Source organism: Dreissena polymorpha, chromosome 8, assembly GCF_020536995.1.
Source record: "Dreissena polymorpha isolate Duluth1 chromosome 8, UMN_Dpol_1.0, whole genome shotgun sequence".
NCBI lineage: Eukaryota > Metazoa > Mollusca > Bivalvia > Myida > Dreissenidae > Dreissena > Dreissena polymorpha.
In genome coordinates, this window is record NC_068362.1 from 102,494,274 (window position 1) to 102,512,325 (window position 18,052).

The following is an 18,052-nucleotide window of genomic DNA, read 5'->3' on the forward strand; positions in this document are numbered from 1 at the left end:
CCGACCAGAACCGGCTGATAATATGCACATCTACTCTTGGTAGTAAAGCTTCCCATAAAGTTTCATTGAATTCCGGTCATTAGTTGCTGAGAAATAGCTCGGACAAGAATTGCACTATATGTACAGTTAATGGAAAATTTCAAAGGGCCATAACTCTGTGAAAAATCATCCGACCAGAACCCGCTGATAATATGCACATCTCTTCTTGTTAGTGAAGCTTCCCATAAAGTTTAATTGAATTCCGGTCAATAGTTGCTGAGAAATAGCACGGACAAGAATTGCACTATATGTACAGTTAATGGAAAATTTCAAAGGGCCATAACTCTGTGAAAAATCATCCGACCAGAACCCGCTGATAATATGCACATCTCCTCTTGGTAGTGAAGCTTCCCATAAAGTTTAATTAAATTCCGGTCATTAGTTGCTGAGAAATAGCCCGGACAAGAATTGCATTATATGTACAGTTAATGGAAAATTTCAAAGGGCCATAACTCTGTGAAAAATCATCCGACCAGAACCCGCTTTTAATATGCTCATCTCCTCTTGTGAAGCTTCCCATATAAAAGTTTAATTGAATTCCGGTCATTAGTTGCTGAGAAATAGCCCGGACAAAAATTGTGCACGGACGGACGGAGACACGGACGGATACACGGACGCACGGACAGACGAAGCGGCGACTATATGCTCCCCCCACAATTTTTTGGGGGGAGCATTAAAATGATTATAAATAAAGTTGTACTGTAGTGAATGTGCATTCAATCAATGATTGTATTCGGGATGCAGAATCAAAGGGGTTCACAGGGGTTTACACACGGGCTAAACAGAATGTCAACACACCGTTAAGAACTTTATTTGTGCAAGTATCTTAAGTAATGGAAACATTTACCCATTTATGCTTAGCGTCTAGAAAAAAGGCCTTGGCAAATAGCGTAGGCCCTAATGAGACGCCGCATGATGCGGCGTCTCATCAGGGTCTGCGCTATTTGGTTAAATGAATTTCTGTAAGAAATATTCTACATATAGAACTAAAAACACTAGACATCCCTAATTTTGGAAATAAATTGATCCAATTTAGAAAGATCGGAAAGTCCACTATGCATAAATGGGGAAATGCGCTACGCATCGATTTTTTTCCAAAAACACGGGCTAATAAAATAAGGTAATTTTGATGTACATGTATTTCACATAGCCATAAGCAGAATAAAAAAACTGTCTTTTATGCAATAGCTGAATTTTTTTTAGCAAGTTCTTTAAAGAAAAGCACCACATACCGGTGTGCTTACATCCATTAACGTTTAATTGTGAACCCCACAAAGTCACGTGATCATGCAGCCTGGCATTGCTTTTAATATTAGTGTATTACCATCGCTGGGACATTTCCATTTCGCCACCGACATCATGGCAACAATTGGGGCAATGAATGTGTGGGAACCTCCCTGGATAATGCCCAGCCTGAAAAGAAAAGGTACAATATACACTTATGGAATCTCTTCTAAAGACGTTTAATTGTTAAACGCGTGGGGTACGGCTATTCTGTATAGTGTGAAAATTGAAATACATACTGGGAAATAATGTACCAAAACAAGAAGCCGTGCCAGAAAAAAATGATTATACCAAATAAACCATTACTCCATCTTCGTTTCAAAGTATGGGCCGTGCTCTGTGAAAATGGGGTTAAATGCGTGTGCGTAAAGCGACGTCCCATATTAGCCTGTGAAGTCCGCACAGGCTAATCAGGGACGACACTTACCGCTTGTATGATATTTTCGTTTGGAGAAAGTCTAGTAAAAATCAAATTTTGACGTTTAAGTGCCGTCTCTGATAATCTGGGACGACACTTTACGCACATGCATTAAACCCCTTTTCACAGAGAACGACCCATATATAATATAGAGTATCGTGATATTTGACGCGATTAATCAACTCTAAATGTATACTGTTTTTGATCCACACTTTGTGATTGCAAACGTTGAAACTGCATACCTGACACCAAACATTGTCTGTATCAAGGTGACAACCCCGCACATAAATAGCGTGACGCTTAGAAGTTTTGCCGTCACTTCCGGCATATCGCCTGCGCATATCAGACCGGAAATGATGAATGGGATGGACAGGACGCCGCCAATGCACATAATTGCTTGCTGAAATAAAATATAAAATGGCCATGCACCATTCTGCTTAAGTGTTATGTGGATTTATTTCAAAACAATTTAAGACGATCGTAAACCTTTCAAAATGGTTTAAAATGATAAATACACATGCTTTTAATGAAGTGTAAATGGGATTTTCGTGTTTAATCTATTAAAAAAAGATTGAAGCAAACAACGATTTTAAGTGGGTGACAATAGTTTTAATCGTTGTTATTTGTGTTTGTAATGCTCTTTAGTTCTGCTTATTTTGAAATGGTCATAAATAAAAACATTATATTGATGATTTAGTTGATTTTCTTTCATATCACAGTCGTTGCTCAATACAGCGTCCTATATTATATGTGATATTCACATTGAAAAATCGATTGTTTAAACATTATTATTATGGCGGTTTCTCCGAAGTCGACTAACTAACAATTACTCATAGCGTTTTTCTACGTCATCCAGCGTGCTGATTTCCCGAATTCGACACCATCAATCACGATCTATCAAATGTTGTGTATCGACGTCTGGTAATGTATGTCAAGCAATTGAAACGCACGTGATTAATGTGTTGATGGACACAAAACAGATCTGGTGCGAGATATTAAGCGTTCTTGTCATAACCTATTTTTTACGAACAAGAGCGTACATAAAATCAGCAGAATTAATCAGTCATGACTTTCTTAAAGTGTTAACGAGAACCTGTATGTAGATAATTTTAATATTAACGACGATGATAATAATAATAATAATAATAATAATAATAATAATAATAATAATAATAATAATAATAAAAATATTAATATTACACCGGTTGCGCAATATTGGTATGCTTTTTCGGATAGTCGTTTAAAAACGGGATGTATGTCAAATAAGGGAATAATATCAAGAAATTAAGTATTATGAAGCCATGAAAATTGATATTCAATGTTTACCACCTAAACTACACAATACGAATCAACCATCATCTATATGACCACTCAGACCTTTTTATCACGTGATTATAATGGCGAGCATGAGTCTACTCACGGAAAACTCGATACACTGAACATCTTTGTGTTTTGCAAGTAAATACTTGTTTAAAACGGATAGCTTTCCTTAGAATTAAGCAAATTGGTATTGAATCATCATATGCTTGAGCCATGTCATAAAAATATATTTGATTACATACACATTACAAGATAAGTATTGATGCAAAGCATCAAAGGGCGTCGGGAATTTCAGTGTAAAAGGCACTCAATGAAGTTACATGGAACGATTTTTTTCTACTGTAAATATTAATATATTGGCCGATTATTTTAAACAAAATAGAAAAAGATACTGGTATAACCATTTTCTATATTTTTGTGTTATAACCCCCAAATGACCATTATTAATGATGTTGTGTTATAACCCCCAAATAACCATTATCTATGATTTTGTGCTGTAACCCCCAAATATTTCATAGTTCATTTTATTTACATTGGTGTCCTTTTTTACTGGCATCCGTGTGCAGTTTTCATTAATGGAACAGAACTGTGTAGGTTTTAAAACATCTGCTTCATCTTGTAAGCGTAATTTCATATTTTTCTCAACTTCAAGGGGAGATGATTCTGAACTTATTCTTACGTTGCTTATTTACGATACGGGTTAAGTACTAATTGATATTAAAACACTGTAAAAGTTTGAAAAAAAAATTGAATGAAAACTGTAAATTGCATAAAGAAGCTGCATTTCACAATACTTTGAAATTCAGTAAAAGATCATAATAGATTTATTACTCCGATATTCATCATTTTCAATAGGGTTCTACTGATATAAAACACTTAACAAGTTTGGAAAGATTCAGACGAAAGTTGTGAAATCTTTTAAACAAGTGGAAATTGTTTATTTTGTCAAATTTAATAGAAAAAAATCTGGACTTATTGTCCCGATGTTTCTCATTTTAAATGAGGTAAAATGCTCATTGATATGAACACACTGTAAGTTTGGAAAGAATCTGATGAAAAATGTTGACATAATCAGCTAACCAAGCAGTTTTTCACTTTTATATTTAAATTCAAAGAGACATAAGTCTGGACTTATGGTCCGATATTGCTCATATAGAGTTTGGGCTGGGTCCTCATTGATAAAAAAAACCTGTGCAAGTTTGGGAACAATCGGATGAAAATTTTGGACTTCGAACAACGATTTCAAATTTTCTCAACTTCTAAGGAAGATAACTATGGACGTAATGGTCGGATAATGCTAAAGGGCCCATACCACCTGGATAGTAATACGTGTCGCGCTTCGCGCTTTATATGTGGTTCTTAAAAAAAATCCGAGGAGTGCTTGACTCTAGGGAAACGGGTTGCTGGGACACATCTCCTCCTTGATAAGCGGCTGCTTCCTTTATCGCAACTCATTGTTACAATCAATAATACGTGTCGCGCTTCGCGCTCTATATGTGGTAGGGATACTACTTAGGGCCTATGATAGACAATCATAAACAATCATGGATAATAGATGTGTTGTTTGCATTTATTTGTTTATATAAATACACGTGTAATTTTTTTATAAGATATTTAAGTGATGTAAGAAATTTTAATTAACGTTGTTACCACGCGGCACCCATTAATTTTAATAAAAATATCCAATTGTAGTAAAATGGATTTTAAAATGTCTACAAAAATAAAGCTTTATTTTGTTTATTATCTTAACCTGATTGTCAGCCGACGAACTTTTCCGTTCGTACCGGAACCCGGGATTGAACCGAGGGCCTTTAGATGATTGTTGCGTAAACAACTTCAGTCTAACGCTCTCTCAACTGAGCTTTTCCGGCTGACATCATTTATGTACTGCTATTTGGTGAAGTTGTGTATAGCGATCTTTATTATATGTCTATTAACTAACTAATAAATTGTACTTCTTCGTACCTCTACGCCTTCCAATAAACTTGCTTGCGCGATAGGTTGTCAAATATCGTACTTCATTGATTCCCCACTAAATAAGCAATTTAGAAAAACCACAAAATAAATATATTTTGATCATGTTTTGTTTTTATGCAAAACCAGAAAGTTTCGCGTATTTGCCCAGTCCCTGTGATCTTTCCCCTGTGATCAGTTGTAAATCAGTTATTAATTAAAACAAGTAGCTTTGCATTATTGGCAATAAATGATGTAATAAATGTAATAGGCACAAATGCAGTACTTATTTACACTAATTTACACAAAAAATCACCACTATGCAAGATATTCTTAAAACAAAAATATATACATTGATCCGTAAAATAACTTCTCCTCCCATAAGCGAAAAAATACATTACATACTAGTCGCCGCTCTCCAGAGCGACGCCAATAATCAAAATCTGTATATACATTTAATGTTATGCTTAAAAAAAATCGGAACACTTTTATCATTTTCATTTCTCAGACAACGGCTTAAGGTGTCAACTTCCGTGAAGTGTTGTTTGAGATCATTAACTGCACAGAATACCTGATGCATTAAAATAATTTATCCCCGACGTCTGGACCATGTGCGGGTGGCGTTGCATCTTGCCGCACGTGCATATATGCGAATATTATTGATTTCGGTTCACATATTGTTTTTCTATGGGACCAATTCGATAAGAAAAAAACATTTTGTTTAGGTTTTTTGGGTTAGAAATTGATTAAAAGAAACATTGGTATTGTTAAATGTTTCGTTCTATTTTTTGACACGTTGAACATCTAAAGACGCGACATGCAACCACGTGTAGCATACGGGAACTTGATAAGGCCCGAATTGTGAAATTGGAAACACCATTTAGTTATATACAAAATAACAACACCAGTCACACCAGTCACCCACGATTTTTATTTCATTTTTATATCAGCAAAAGATGGCTCTAACAAAATAACAAACTGTCAAACATATTCTATTTGTAATGAATATAATGTAAACTTCCGCGATCGTCCTTCAAATATCTTCAATCATTGCTTAAGAAAATGTGAGTCAATGTAGATGTTAAAAAAGCAATACTAATTTCAGTATTATTACATTACATACAGTCAAAGATTTAAATTATTATAATTTCAAAAACGTCTTATATATCACGAAGTTCATGTTGGAAGCGAATGAGTGTTTAACATATACGTCATAATCGCCTTCTGTAATATTTCTTTTCACATGCAAATTTTTTTGTCATAATAAAAAAGTTTTTTTTTAAAGTGCAATAATTGCGTAGGATTATGTTTTTATCGTACACGAACTGTGAACATAAAAATGTGTTGCATACATATTTTCATAGCAATTTTAATAATCAGCTACTACTTTTTATGCATACCGATGGAATGCCGTGAATTGGTCAAGTCTTGGCAAGAATTACAACTTATACCGTTGCCATGCCCATTTAAGTGTATTGTGTACGTCTTGTTGTAAGTTTGAAACGAGCGTAATTAACCTAACTTAAATGATATCGATGCATATTACTTATTATATGTGTTACAATTAAAGAAATTCAATTAAATGATGTTGATATTCCACTTTATATGTATTCTATATATCTTTTGTGTGAGAGGGGGGGGGGTGTATATAATCCTACTCTTACTTATTTTGCTACACATAATGTGTGTTTTCATTTGCATTTAAACCTACTTTTGAATTGGCATACCGCAATATATTGGTCAAGCCATGTCAAGAATTACAATTAATATCGCCAATATGCCCCTTTAAATGTACGGTATATGTCTACTTTTCAGTTGAATGCCATATTAACCTACTTTTTCTGATCTTGCTACACATAATCTGTTATTTCATTTGCATTTAAATCTACCTTTTCATTGGAATACAGCAATACATGTACTAGTATGTGTTTTGACCTGATGTTTTGTTTTTAATTGTATTTTACTGCACGCAGTAACACTGCATTAGTGAACAAACGACCCGGTGACCCAAGTTCTTCTTTTTATTTAAGTTAAAACTCATAACACATTTATTTTAATTTGCACAAAAATGAGATATGGGAAGTCATGTAAAAATAAAAATGACTTGAGTTAATTTTATTAATTTTCATATGTAAAATTATGTTGCTTATGTTGTTTTTACAAACTTATAAAAAACATGAATCATTCGATTGATGTTGCTTTTAAAATCAATTTGCAGTCAAATTGAATCAGTATTAAATATGTTGAGAGAAATAGAGGTTGTTTATAACAGTTATCTCTTTAATTTACTAAATTTTTATGCTATTACCTTATTTGTTACTGAAATAGTCTTGTTATTTCAGTGCGAATAATAATTGAACAACAACGGTGACCCCAGATTTTTTTTTTACTTTTCTATCCACAATAGATGGTTCTAAGTAAATACCAAAAATTATCCAATTCTATGTATAACAAAACCGCAGCATACGTACTTCAATGTGTCCAAAAAAGTATTATTGATAAGAAATAAAACTGATACATCAACTACCCGGCCAGTCATCAATTTTAACACAAAACGTTTTTAATTAGAAAATTTCTGTATCGCCAATTCAAATTCAGTTTTTTTAGATAAACTACCCGGCCAGTCATCAATTTTAACACAAAACGTTTTTAATTAGAAAATTCCTGTATCGCCAATTCAAATTCAGTTTTTTTAGATAAAACGATCACTATAAATGGATAAAACGCAAAATGCAGATAAGGATCGGAATAAAGTAGCTCGTTTATCACAAATGTTTGCAAAGTACAAATTAAATTAGATAGCATTGTGTCCCCAATCTAGGCTACGGGATCATTGACTCCATACCATTAAAATACGTAATATTTACAGACAACATGACCTAGTATTTTATCCTAATGATACTTGACATATTTAGGTATTAAAAGCTGTTCGGTTCGATGATCTCTTTAATTTCTTTTAGAAACTTTGATATCAAATACAAGGGCGGATCCAGGAGTTCTGGTTATAGGGGGCGGGATATGGAAAGATTTGCTGGGGGTGCAGGTCAAAGCCCTGTTATGGGGTTCCAGGGGGCGAAGTCCCCCTGTAAGCTCCACGATTTTAGTGATTTTGAAGGCTTTGACAACCACTTCTCGAATATTTCACGCATTATACACTTTCATCAAAGTACCTTCTTATAATTCCAAAAAAGTGCATAGATTATCGTTTAGGAAATCCAGGGAGACGAAGCTACCCCCCCCCCCCCCGCCGTAAGCTCCACGATTTGAGTGATTTTGAAGGCTTTGATAACCACTTCTCGAATATGTCACGCCTTATATGCTTTCATCAAAGTACCTTCTTATAATGCCAAAAAGTGCATAGTTTATCGTTAGGGGATCCAGGGGGACGAAGCCCCCCGGAAGCTCCACGATTTTAGTGATTTTGAAGGCTTTGACAGTTTAAATAGGTGATTTAGATCTAGTTAAGTGTGAAACATCAAAGGAATTGACTTTACTTTGGCGATTTTAGGGGGGGGGGGGGGCGTACGCCGCGTCCGCCCCCCCCCCTCCCCTGGAACCGCCGTCTATGGAGTAATTCATAAAAGATTTATTTCATGTAATTTCCATAAATTTTCCTATTGGTGTTACCCGCCTTACATATTTTTAAATATATGCATGTGTAATGGTAGCACGTTTTTATTACACTATGGTGACCTATGGAACGATCAGGTAACCAGAAACACTTTTGAAAGTGAAGGTAAACGATGAGAAAACAAATTAATAAAGCAATAAACAATTATAATAGTAGTTTAAAGCTGAAAGGTTAATTAAAAGTTATAAAGCAGTAAACAGGTGTCTGTTTTGTTTCAAGCATGTTTTAAAAGCCTAGATTATGTAATGCTTACCATGTGCACATGTGTTGCTATTTTTGGATTAGTTGATGAACTCTGTGCATTGTAAAGCTGTAATGCACAGCTTTAAGTATGTATTTACTTGTGAGGCTTGTTAGAATTATTGCTATAGTTTGTAAACGCCACAATTTAATAGATGTGCCGTTTGGGCCAATAAACGAAAAGGAACGATACGAAATGGTATTCCTGACTGCATATAGGTACTAATACGCGGTATATTGGGCAAGAATGAAATATTTTCTCCATCACCCGACTGAGTGTTCAATACCGTTCTAGTTTTTTGTAGTAGTACATGTTTATCTAATATATATTAATATAGATAATTAATAGAATGCACATATTTAGGGCATTTGTTGTTTTAATTTACTTAAGTTTATAGTTTATAACAAATATTTGTTAGTGTAATTATAATTCATACTATTTTAGAAGAAGTAATTTGTGTTTAATTTTACATTTTCTTAATTATATAAAAAAAATACTTTCTTCCGTTACAATTTTACCTAACAACGGAATTCCATTTTCTGTATGATGTGTAACAGCTGTTTAACGTTTGTATGGGAAAAATGTGTACTAACACAACAGTGTGAAACATGGCGCCACCATTTTCCATTAATTGAATCCTAATTGGGATAAAACCCATACTTCAAGTGGAAATAACTGATTAAAAAAATACAAGACTGAGAAATATTAACGTTCCTTCATTTGACTTTGTATTAGTTTTGTTTTATTTTATAGTTATTCTTAATATTTTAAGACAGACTAATTTCTCTGTCAAACACGCACAAGAAACGACAATAAATATTTTGGATAAAAACATATATTCATATGAATAAAAGAAAACAAATGTATAAACTATAATATTGTCTTCGGCCTTGTTTGATGTTTTAAATGTGTGGAGTGGGAGGGGGGGGGGGGGGCAGTTATCGTAAGTGATCGCTTAAAGCGAACTAATCATTTACAAGTTAATTCAACTCGCGCACCAATCGACTGATACTTTGGTTAGCCTATTTGATGTTTTGTAAACCAATTTACACGACTGATCGATTGCGAAAATAAAGTGTTTAGAAATATCAACTGAATCAAGATTATCATTATTCATTAGTTAGCGTCGTAATTATTATGTCAGTTGAAACTTATTAGTAGCTGTTTACGTTTGATATTATAAGTAGTAATGTAATGATGTCACAACCACCTTCTGTGGCATTTTTCAAATAAAGAAAACCAAACGATGAACCCATTTAACCCTTTGCATGCTGGGAAATTTGTCGTCTGCTAAAATGTCGTCTGCAGAATTTCTAAAATTAGCATTTTCTTCGATTTTTTTCAAAGAATACTATCAGAATAGCAAACAGTTTGGATCCTGATGAGACGCCACGTTTTGTGGCGTCTCATCTGGATCCAAACTGTTTGCAAAGGCCTTCACAACTCGGTTCCCGCACTGTAAGGGTTAATGTACAAATAACACTAATAAAGTAAGTAAAATCTTGAAATAAAGATTTTTTTGAAAATATTTCCGAGCTGCGAGTTATATTATGTTTCACAATCAAATATCATTTGCAAATCAATTAAATTCAAAGTGTTCTTATCAATACGTTTATGTCACGAAAATGATGTGGCTGATAATGTAATTCATGCTAGTGGTACTTATACTTTTTTTTTTAAGGAGAGTACATGAACGTGGAATTAATCATTTTTGAAAATAAATAATAAGTTTTGATTTTTTTAGTTGGTCGCTTAATTAACCGGTTATATTTCATTAATATTTTAACATCCCTAAACTATGCGTACTAAAACAGCTGCTAATTATATATTTCATGTACAACGTATTTTGGTTCATGTTTTATCTAACGAAATGTTACTATGTTAGCGTTAAGCTTTTAAAATTTCATAGAAACTAGCACTTGGAATTAGCTCGTGATTATTTCTTGTAAAATGAGCTATATTTGCGGTTCTCAACAACCAACATTATATGGTGGTGGTTCAAACTATTCGTCACGAGACCTGTATCTGTAGACATATTCCTGATGCATGTGAATACATAGTTTACACCAAGACACAAACAACGTTGGCCCAGTATAACGTTTCAAACGATAAGTGATTATGATAAGATTGTAAATGGGTTAGCTTTGTTTGTACCGCCAGATTACTGTTTTTAATACTGCAGGACTTTCCGGGATACGTCTATTGAATACACGTATCCCCGAATGCCATGGAGTTTAACAAACACCACTACACGTATCCATGAATGTCCTGGCGTTTGAATAAACCCCCCTTGCCTGGTAGTCAAAAAAGGCTTACCCATTTACAGAGTCATTCTATTCCAAGGACACTGACCTGTAGTGCGAACAAGACCGTCAGTGGGGGTGACGGCACGTCCTCGACGCCGTACAGCACCGATCCGGGCTTCTCGTCCGTAACGTCGGGGTTGGCGTCTTCTTTCATTTCAAGCGGTATATCCTGCTATCGCGGTTGCGTTTAATGTCGTTTATATGACTAAATTCATTGAAGTCCCTTTCAGTTATCGTAACAATGTCATGCGTTGAATTGCCTGATCTTCATTCACGAAATAAGAACTGGAACTTGTTGTGATTACGACGAATTTTACATTTGTGTGGCTGGTTTGCTCCGATTGATTTTCAAAAGCGCCAAATGGTCTGGTCACATGAAACACAATCTTTAAAAACATAGCTGATTGTGAGTATATGGTAAGATATTCTGAAATCAGAAGCGTTATCTCAGTCACAAAGACGTTCTTATCGAAGGTTGAACACCCGCAGGTATCAACATCTGTGATCTTATCTGGGATTGTTTAAGTCCAACTTAACCGACCTATTCAAATACACTTCAAAGGCTTATTATGAAAGTCATATACATTATTTTACTCGTTTTGTTTATGCTTAACAACGATTGGTAAAAAATAAAAATAACTCGATTTACTTGTGAAGTTTGAGCAACTATCGCATGGATCGAAACTCTACAATTAAAGGGGCCTTTTCACAGATTTTGGCATTTTTTAAACTTATTCATTAAATGCTTTATATTGATAAATGTAAACATTGGATCGTAAAAGCTCCAGTAAAAAATCAAGAAAAAAATTAAAAAAAGTGCTACCCACTGGTTTGTAAATACCTTTACAAATTTACCAATATTACTGTGAAACACAAACTAGATTTGATCACCCATTCTGCATTAAGCACGTGAAGTTTGGGGTTTTGTCAAGAGCGATACTTGAGAACAAATTTCATCTGCAATTTTGTAAAAGTCTGAGTGTTTAAAGAAGTCCTAAAACTATGTTATATACCGCGAAATTGGGCGCTAACAGCTTACATAGTACTTCTGTTAACCATAATATGTATTAAATGTGTGTCTTTATGAATTTTAATTATACGATGTAACTCACTTGTGCCATCTACCCAATTTTTTTGTTGAACTTTACCGCTCTACTAACATATATAATGCTTAGTTTAAATCTATTTATTTTAGCTCGATTGCATAGAAAGCCTAAGGCTTATATACACACTAACAAATCCGTTTCCTGGGCCTAGAATCAGTACTTGGTGTCTTTGGGGGAGATCTAAAGAACGCTCTCTCGGTGGGGATCGAACCCGTGACCTCTCGGTCGCTAGGCGGACACCATATCCGTTACACCACGGCGACCTTATATAATGCTTTGTATCCATATGTACTGCTAAAGAGATTGTCATACAAGAACGGTATATATATTTACGGTTTCTGACGCTTAAATGATCTTACTTACATATGTCTTATGACAAACAATCTACCTTATAGCAGGGACCTATACAAACTTTGTTTCGATTAGGGGATTTTTCTGAAGTTATACACACGATATTTTACTTGATAAGTATCTTAATATCTACCACGTTCAATACAAATCTGAAATATACAACAATGTTAACCCATTTATGCCCAGTGGACTCTCCCATCCTTCCAAATTGGATCAATTTATTTCCAAAATTAGGGATGTCAAGTATATTTATTTCTATATTTAGAATATTTTATAAAGAAATTCCTTTCAGCAAACAGCGCAGACCAAGATGAGACGCCGCATTATGCGGCGTCTCATCTGGGTCTACGCTGTTTGCAATGTCCTTTTTTCAGGACGCTAGACATGAATGGGTTAAATGGCATTTGTATAACGCAGCGTCACCTGTTTAGTCAGTATTTTGTGTTCTATATTAGTTTCGCCCAAGTTAGTTTTTGTGTGACGAATATAATTAATTTATGCACTACGTAGTGATAAGTATGGCTACTTCTCTAATTATTAACTTTGGTACGGTAAATATGCATTAACTACTGCTAATAATTTAATGATAGTATTTATGTATGTATAATTAATAATGTTTAGTACCCTTACTTACTTATCATTAAATTGCTTTTTATAATCATGTATATATCTCTAATTATATTGTTTCATATTGCATGTACTAAAATGTGTCTACATGATCGATTAATCTTCTGGAAATGATGTAAATAAATCTTGAAAATCTGCAATTCCGGTATATGTGCGTGTGTTTTTGTTAGTTTTTCTATTTGTTGTTGGTAAGATATCCATATAAAACCATTAGTGCAAGTTTTTTGTTTTTGTTTTGTTTTTAATATTTTTCGAATGGGGCTTTAAGCGTCGATGCCGTGTTATCGATTAAAACGCACGCACGAGGTTCCTTCTTAATTAGAGTTACTTATGATTGTATCAAAAGCTATCTTAGCAATGTAAGATATGAACCTATTTTATTAGCTTCTTCATAAATTGCGAAAGTGCGTTATCATTCATTTTTGGCGACAAGGTCCACACGTTTCTTCGTATCTATCATATCAAGCAACACACCAAATGTGTCGCCGTTCAAACAGACGGACAAGAGTATTTTTTGTATTCCTGTCCGCTGTTTACATATCTGGTGTTACATCTTAACGTTTGCTTAATGTTTGCGGCGAAACGAAGTTCAAACAATTTAGTATACCGGAAAATGTCGAAACGTGAAACAGAAAAAAACTAACGAACATGAGCTGAAGATCCCTTGTACATGTAATATAACAAGAAATACGTCTAGAGTTAGAGATGAGTCGCCTACTCGTGTGAGCCATGTATAAAAAAATGAAATATAAAAAGAGGACATAACAATTTTGTGCATACTTAAGCAGACAGACTAAAATCAAAGGGGTCTTTTCACGTTTTGGTAAAATAATGTTGTTTGTTTCAGAATCGCAAATTGTCTGTCTATTTATAATACTTGTGAGGAAACAGTAATACTGGCCATTAACCATGCTCTCAAATATCAATTATATGCATCTTTTAACGATTTAAAAACCCGAAAATCATATTTAGCGTTGCAACGCGAAACGATTGAATAATTTGGAGAGTTCTGTTGTTGTCGTTATATTGTGTGATGCTTCTAGAATTGCTTATATAAAGTATAAAATACATCAATCATTGTATGAGCTCGGAAGGCCGAGTGGTCTAAGCGGTAGCCTTTTACTCAAGTGGTCAGTGGTTCGAGCCCAGTTGAGGGTTGCTTTTTTCTTTCTTTAATAGAATCCTGTTTTTTACTGGAGCTTTTTATATCCAATGTTAATATTTATCAATATATAACATTTAATGAAAAACTTAAATACATGGCAAAATCTGTGAAAAGGGCCCTTTAAGCAGTTCAAATGAACTCTCACATATTTTAACACGGTTGTGAAATGAAAACAGGCGACGTAAAAATATAATTGTATATGCCTTCAAATATAAATAAGCATATTATTTATTCTGCAGTTATAAATAAAATGTATATCCTATGCAAAGTCACATTCACGGCCGTGTATATGTTTAAAATGTAAGTAAAACTAAAACAGCTAAGGTATTTGTAAAATAAGTTATTTAATTTGAATGCTTATTACACAGATTTTGACCAATAAAACGCGAACAATGTTTTATGCAAATACACTAAATGCACTTGAAAGTATTCTCCGACTTTTCACGCATGTAATTTTCAAGTTAAAATACGATAGTATTGCAGTTTTCCAGATACATTTTGAATCCGACACGAATGGCAAGACGAACATAAGATACCAAATCTTTAAAAAAATTCTGACAACGAGTGCAAGTGCTACCACATTGACAAGTATAAGAGGTCAAACGTTCAATATTGTGACTTTATTTGAGTCGCGTTCTGAGAAAACTGGGCATAATGCATGTGCATAAAGTGTCGTCCCAGATTAGCCCAGGCTAATCAGGGACGACACTTTCGGCCTTAACTTGATTTTCTAAGAAGAGACTTCATTTAAACGAAAAATATTATAACAGCAGAAAGTGTCATCTCTGATTAGCCTGTGCGGACTGCACAGGCTAATCTGGAACGACACTTTACGCACAAGCATTATGCCAAGTTTTCAAGAACGCGACTCATTTTATCCGTGTGGATGTCGTGAAAACAAAAAGCGGTTAACTTGGAATATGTTGTTTGACATGTTGTCATGGCAAATCTCTTAATAACGAAAATTTCTATATGTGTGTATAGTGATGTTAATTATTTATCAAATTAGAAAAAGTAATCTTATAAATTAAGTTGCATTCAGCAAATATGATTAAAAGATAATGTATTCACATAAGACGCATCTTTCATAAGTCATCATTAACCTTTGGCCAGCATGTATTGAACTAAAACGTTGTATTTCGTTAGTGAACTCGTGAATTTAGTTTTATGAAACTGTATGCTTTTAAGTTTATTCGTCGTGACGCACTGCATATTGTTATCAAAAACAGTGTATTATACATATCAGAGTTGAAATTGATTTACCTTTTACTCTTTTTAATTTCGACGTTATTACAACATGACAACAACATAGGAAACATGAGAACTCCATATTAACCGATAAGTAAGCTTAATGCATTGGTAATTTCTAATGAATAAATTACACGATTAATTGAGTTTCTTAAAAGAAGTAACCGTTATATATTTCATCAAAATGTATATAGGTATCTCCATGTTTTTGCACTGCTTGGTATTGTTACATTATAATTAAACCAGAACATTCTAAATACGACGTTAACGGACCACTTGAAGGTGTCGAATTTTTTTAACAAAGCATTCAATGATGATAATGAAGAGAACGATGAAATGTCCTTGAAAATCTCAAAGTCACATTTGAATCACATTCAAAATACGTGCTGATATTTTTGCATTCACTTTCATTGGTTTTTAATAAAGCATGCTTCAATAAAAAAAAACATTGTTTTACTTCGACTTCAATTGCGCAGGCTGGTCAGGGGCTAAGTTGGTCGCGTGTGGCTCATATTATCGCGTGTGGCTCATATTATCGCGTGTGGCTCATATGATCGCGTGTGGCTCATATTATCGCGTGTGGCTCATATTATCGCGTGTGGCTCATATTATCGTCCTCGTATACTATATATTTGGTAGGTATTTCTGGAATACAACACGGAAAATTACATTGTTCATAAACATTTAATGAAACATTAAATTATGCGTAATTCAAATACTATCTATGAATTTATTCTCCCGAAGGAAAGGTCTGCACTATGCTTCAGATCTTTCGGTCAATAAACCTTTGATCAACTCAGAAATGAAAACCCCAATACTGACGATATGTACAAATGTAGAGCCCAAACATTGTTTAATATAATCTCAGACAAATAGACAACAACGGAAAAGTCAAATTGTTATAAATAATTGAACACTAAAAGATCAATAAATTCATTTAACAGGTAAAGGATATCAACAATTAAATATAAAATAGCAAACCTATCCTTATAGCTTCCGATCCCTCAAACACATATTGTGTTATTTTAATATGAATATATGGTATAAAAATTTCATTACGATTGCAAAGTGGAGCTAAAATCATTTAAACACATTTAAAACCCTGTCCACTATAATATTTACGTGAAACATTCCCCACCACACTATTGAGAAAAAGGTTAACACTTGCATGATTGAGGTGTACGAAATTACTTACGCCGAGCACAGTTCATGTTATTTGCCCTAGGCAGCTTCATGCTCACAGTCTAATTACATCTATGATAGAGTGTCGACGTGATGTACAATTCAATAACTATCGCTGGGCTGATGTTGCGGTCATGGACAAAATAAAACAACTGGAATAAACATATACCCTTATCCAGACGATAACGGTCCAATATGGAAGTTTTGTATGAGATGCGTTCTTCAACACCAAAGAAACCACTAACGAAGTTTCGGAAGTAACCATACTCGTACAATGAAATGCGTCGCCGAAAGCGTTGCTGTCCAACATATTTGCTTGCAATCGGTTTGAAATAAGGACCCATTGGTATTTTATTTCTTTTATGGACATATTATTATTTTCGGTCTCCTCGCAATACCTTGCATTGTTATGTGGTGATTTACAAGTTTATATAAATTAGAAACTGTTATATAACGATTACATTAATATAAAAGGTCAACCGTAAAAAAATCAAGGTAAGGTAGGGAATACAGCGTTAAGCATAATTCATATGTTATTCATAAATGCGTGTTGTTGTGTTGTGTTGCTATTTGGAATTTCAAAAAATATTTAAACAAATTTATAGAATGAAAAATCAACACATGGGCGCTCGATGGCAATCTTTTTATTTTATTTTATTATTATTATTATTATTATTATTATTATTATGATTATTATCATTATTATTATTATTATTATTATTATTATTATTATTATTTGTCATCCGTTGTTTATTATAATGCATACACATACTAAATCAATAAAAAGTCTTCCAACAAAACGTCTTCTTAAAAAAAGATAGTACGACTATGTACATATATATTGACAAGATAAGCCACACGCCATTTTCTCAACCAACGGAAGTGAATCATTCCTTACCAATTTTTTAACCGGGAACCTCGCTCTTTCTCTACAACAACAGCCAATACACACTATGGGCGACAGATTTAATTTGCACCGCGCTGAGCTGATTTTTTTTCTGGAAATCACCATGGCAGACGAAGTTAAACATTTTGTAAGGAATGATTTATGTGTATGCAATTTACATTATATTTTGTTGATTACCCCATTAAGTAAGTGAAACAATAGTTACAGGGATTCATCGCATCGTCTGTGGAGGTTTCTGTTGAAACTGAAAGTAGATAGAGAAAGAGCGAGGTTC

The 18,052-nt window shown here is 34.0% G+C and overlaps 1 protein-coding gene across 3 annotated transcripts in view; it reads right to left on the reverse strand.

The window, feature by feature from the left end:
- Positions 1 to 18,052, reverse strand: part of LOC127842601 (solute carrier family 23 member 2-like) — a 57,666-nt gene that overhangs the window by 23,406 nt on the left and 16,208 nt on the right. For 2 of the 3 annotated variants that reach the window (XM_052372193.1, XM_052372192.1), the window contains exons 2-4: positions 11,239 to 11,558; positions 1,984 to 2,141; positions 1,364 to 1,452 (exon numbers count right to left, since the gene is read on the reverse strand). In XM_052372193.1, coding sequence (XP_052228153.1) covers positions 1,364 to 1,452; positions 1,984 to 2,141; positions 11,239 to 11,346 — 355 coding nt within the window. In that variant the 5' untranslated portion in view covers positions 11,347 to 11,558. Of the gene's footprint in view, positions 1 to 1,363; positions 1,453 to 1,983; positions 2,142 to 11,238; positions 11,664 to 18,052 lie in introns of those variants that run through there. The other variant, XM_052372191.1, reaches the window with a different exon arrangement.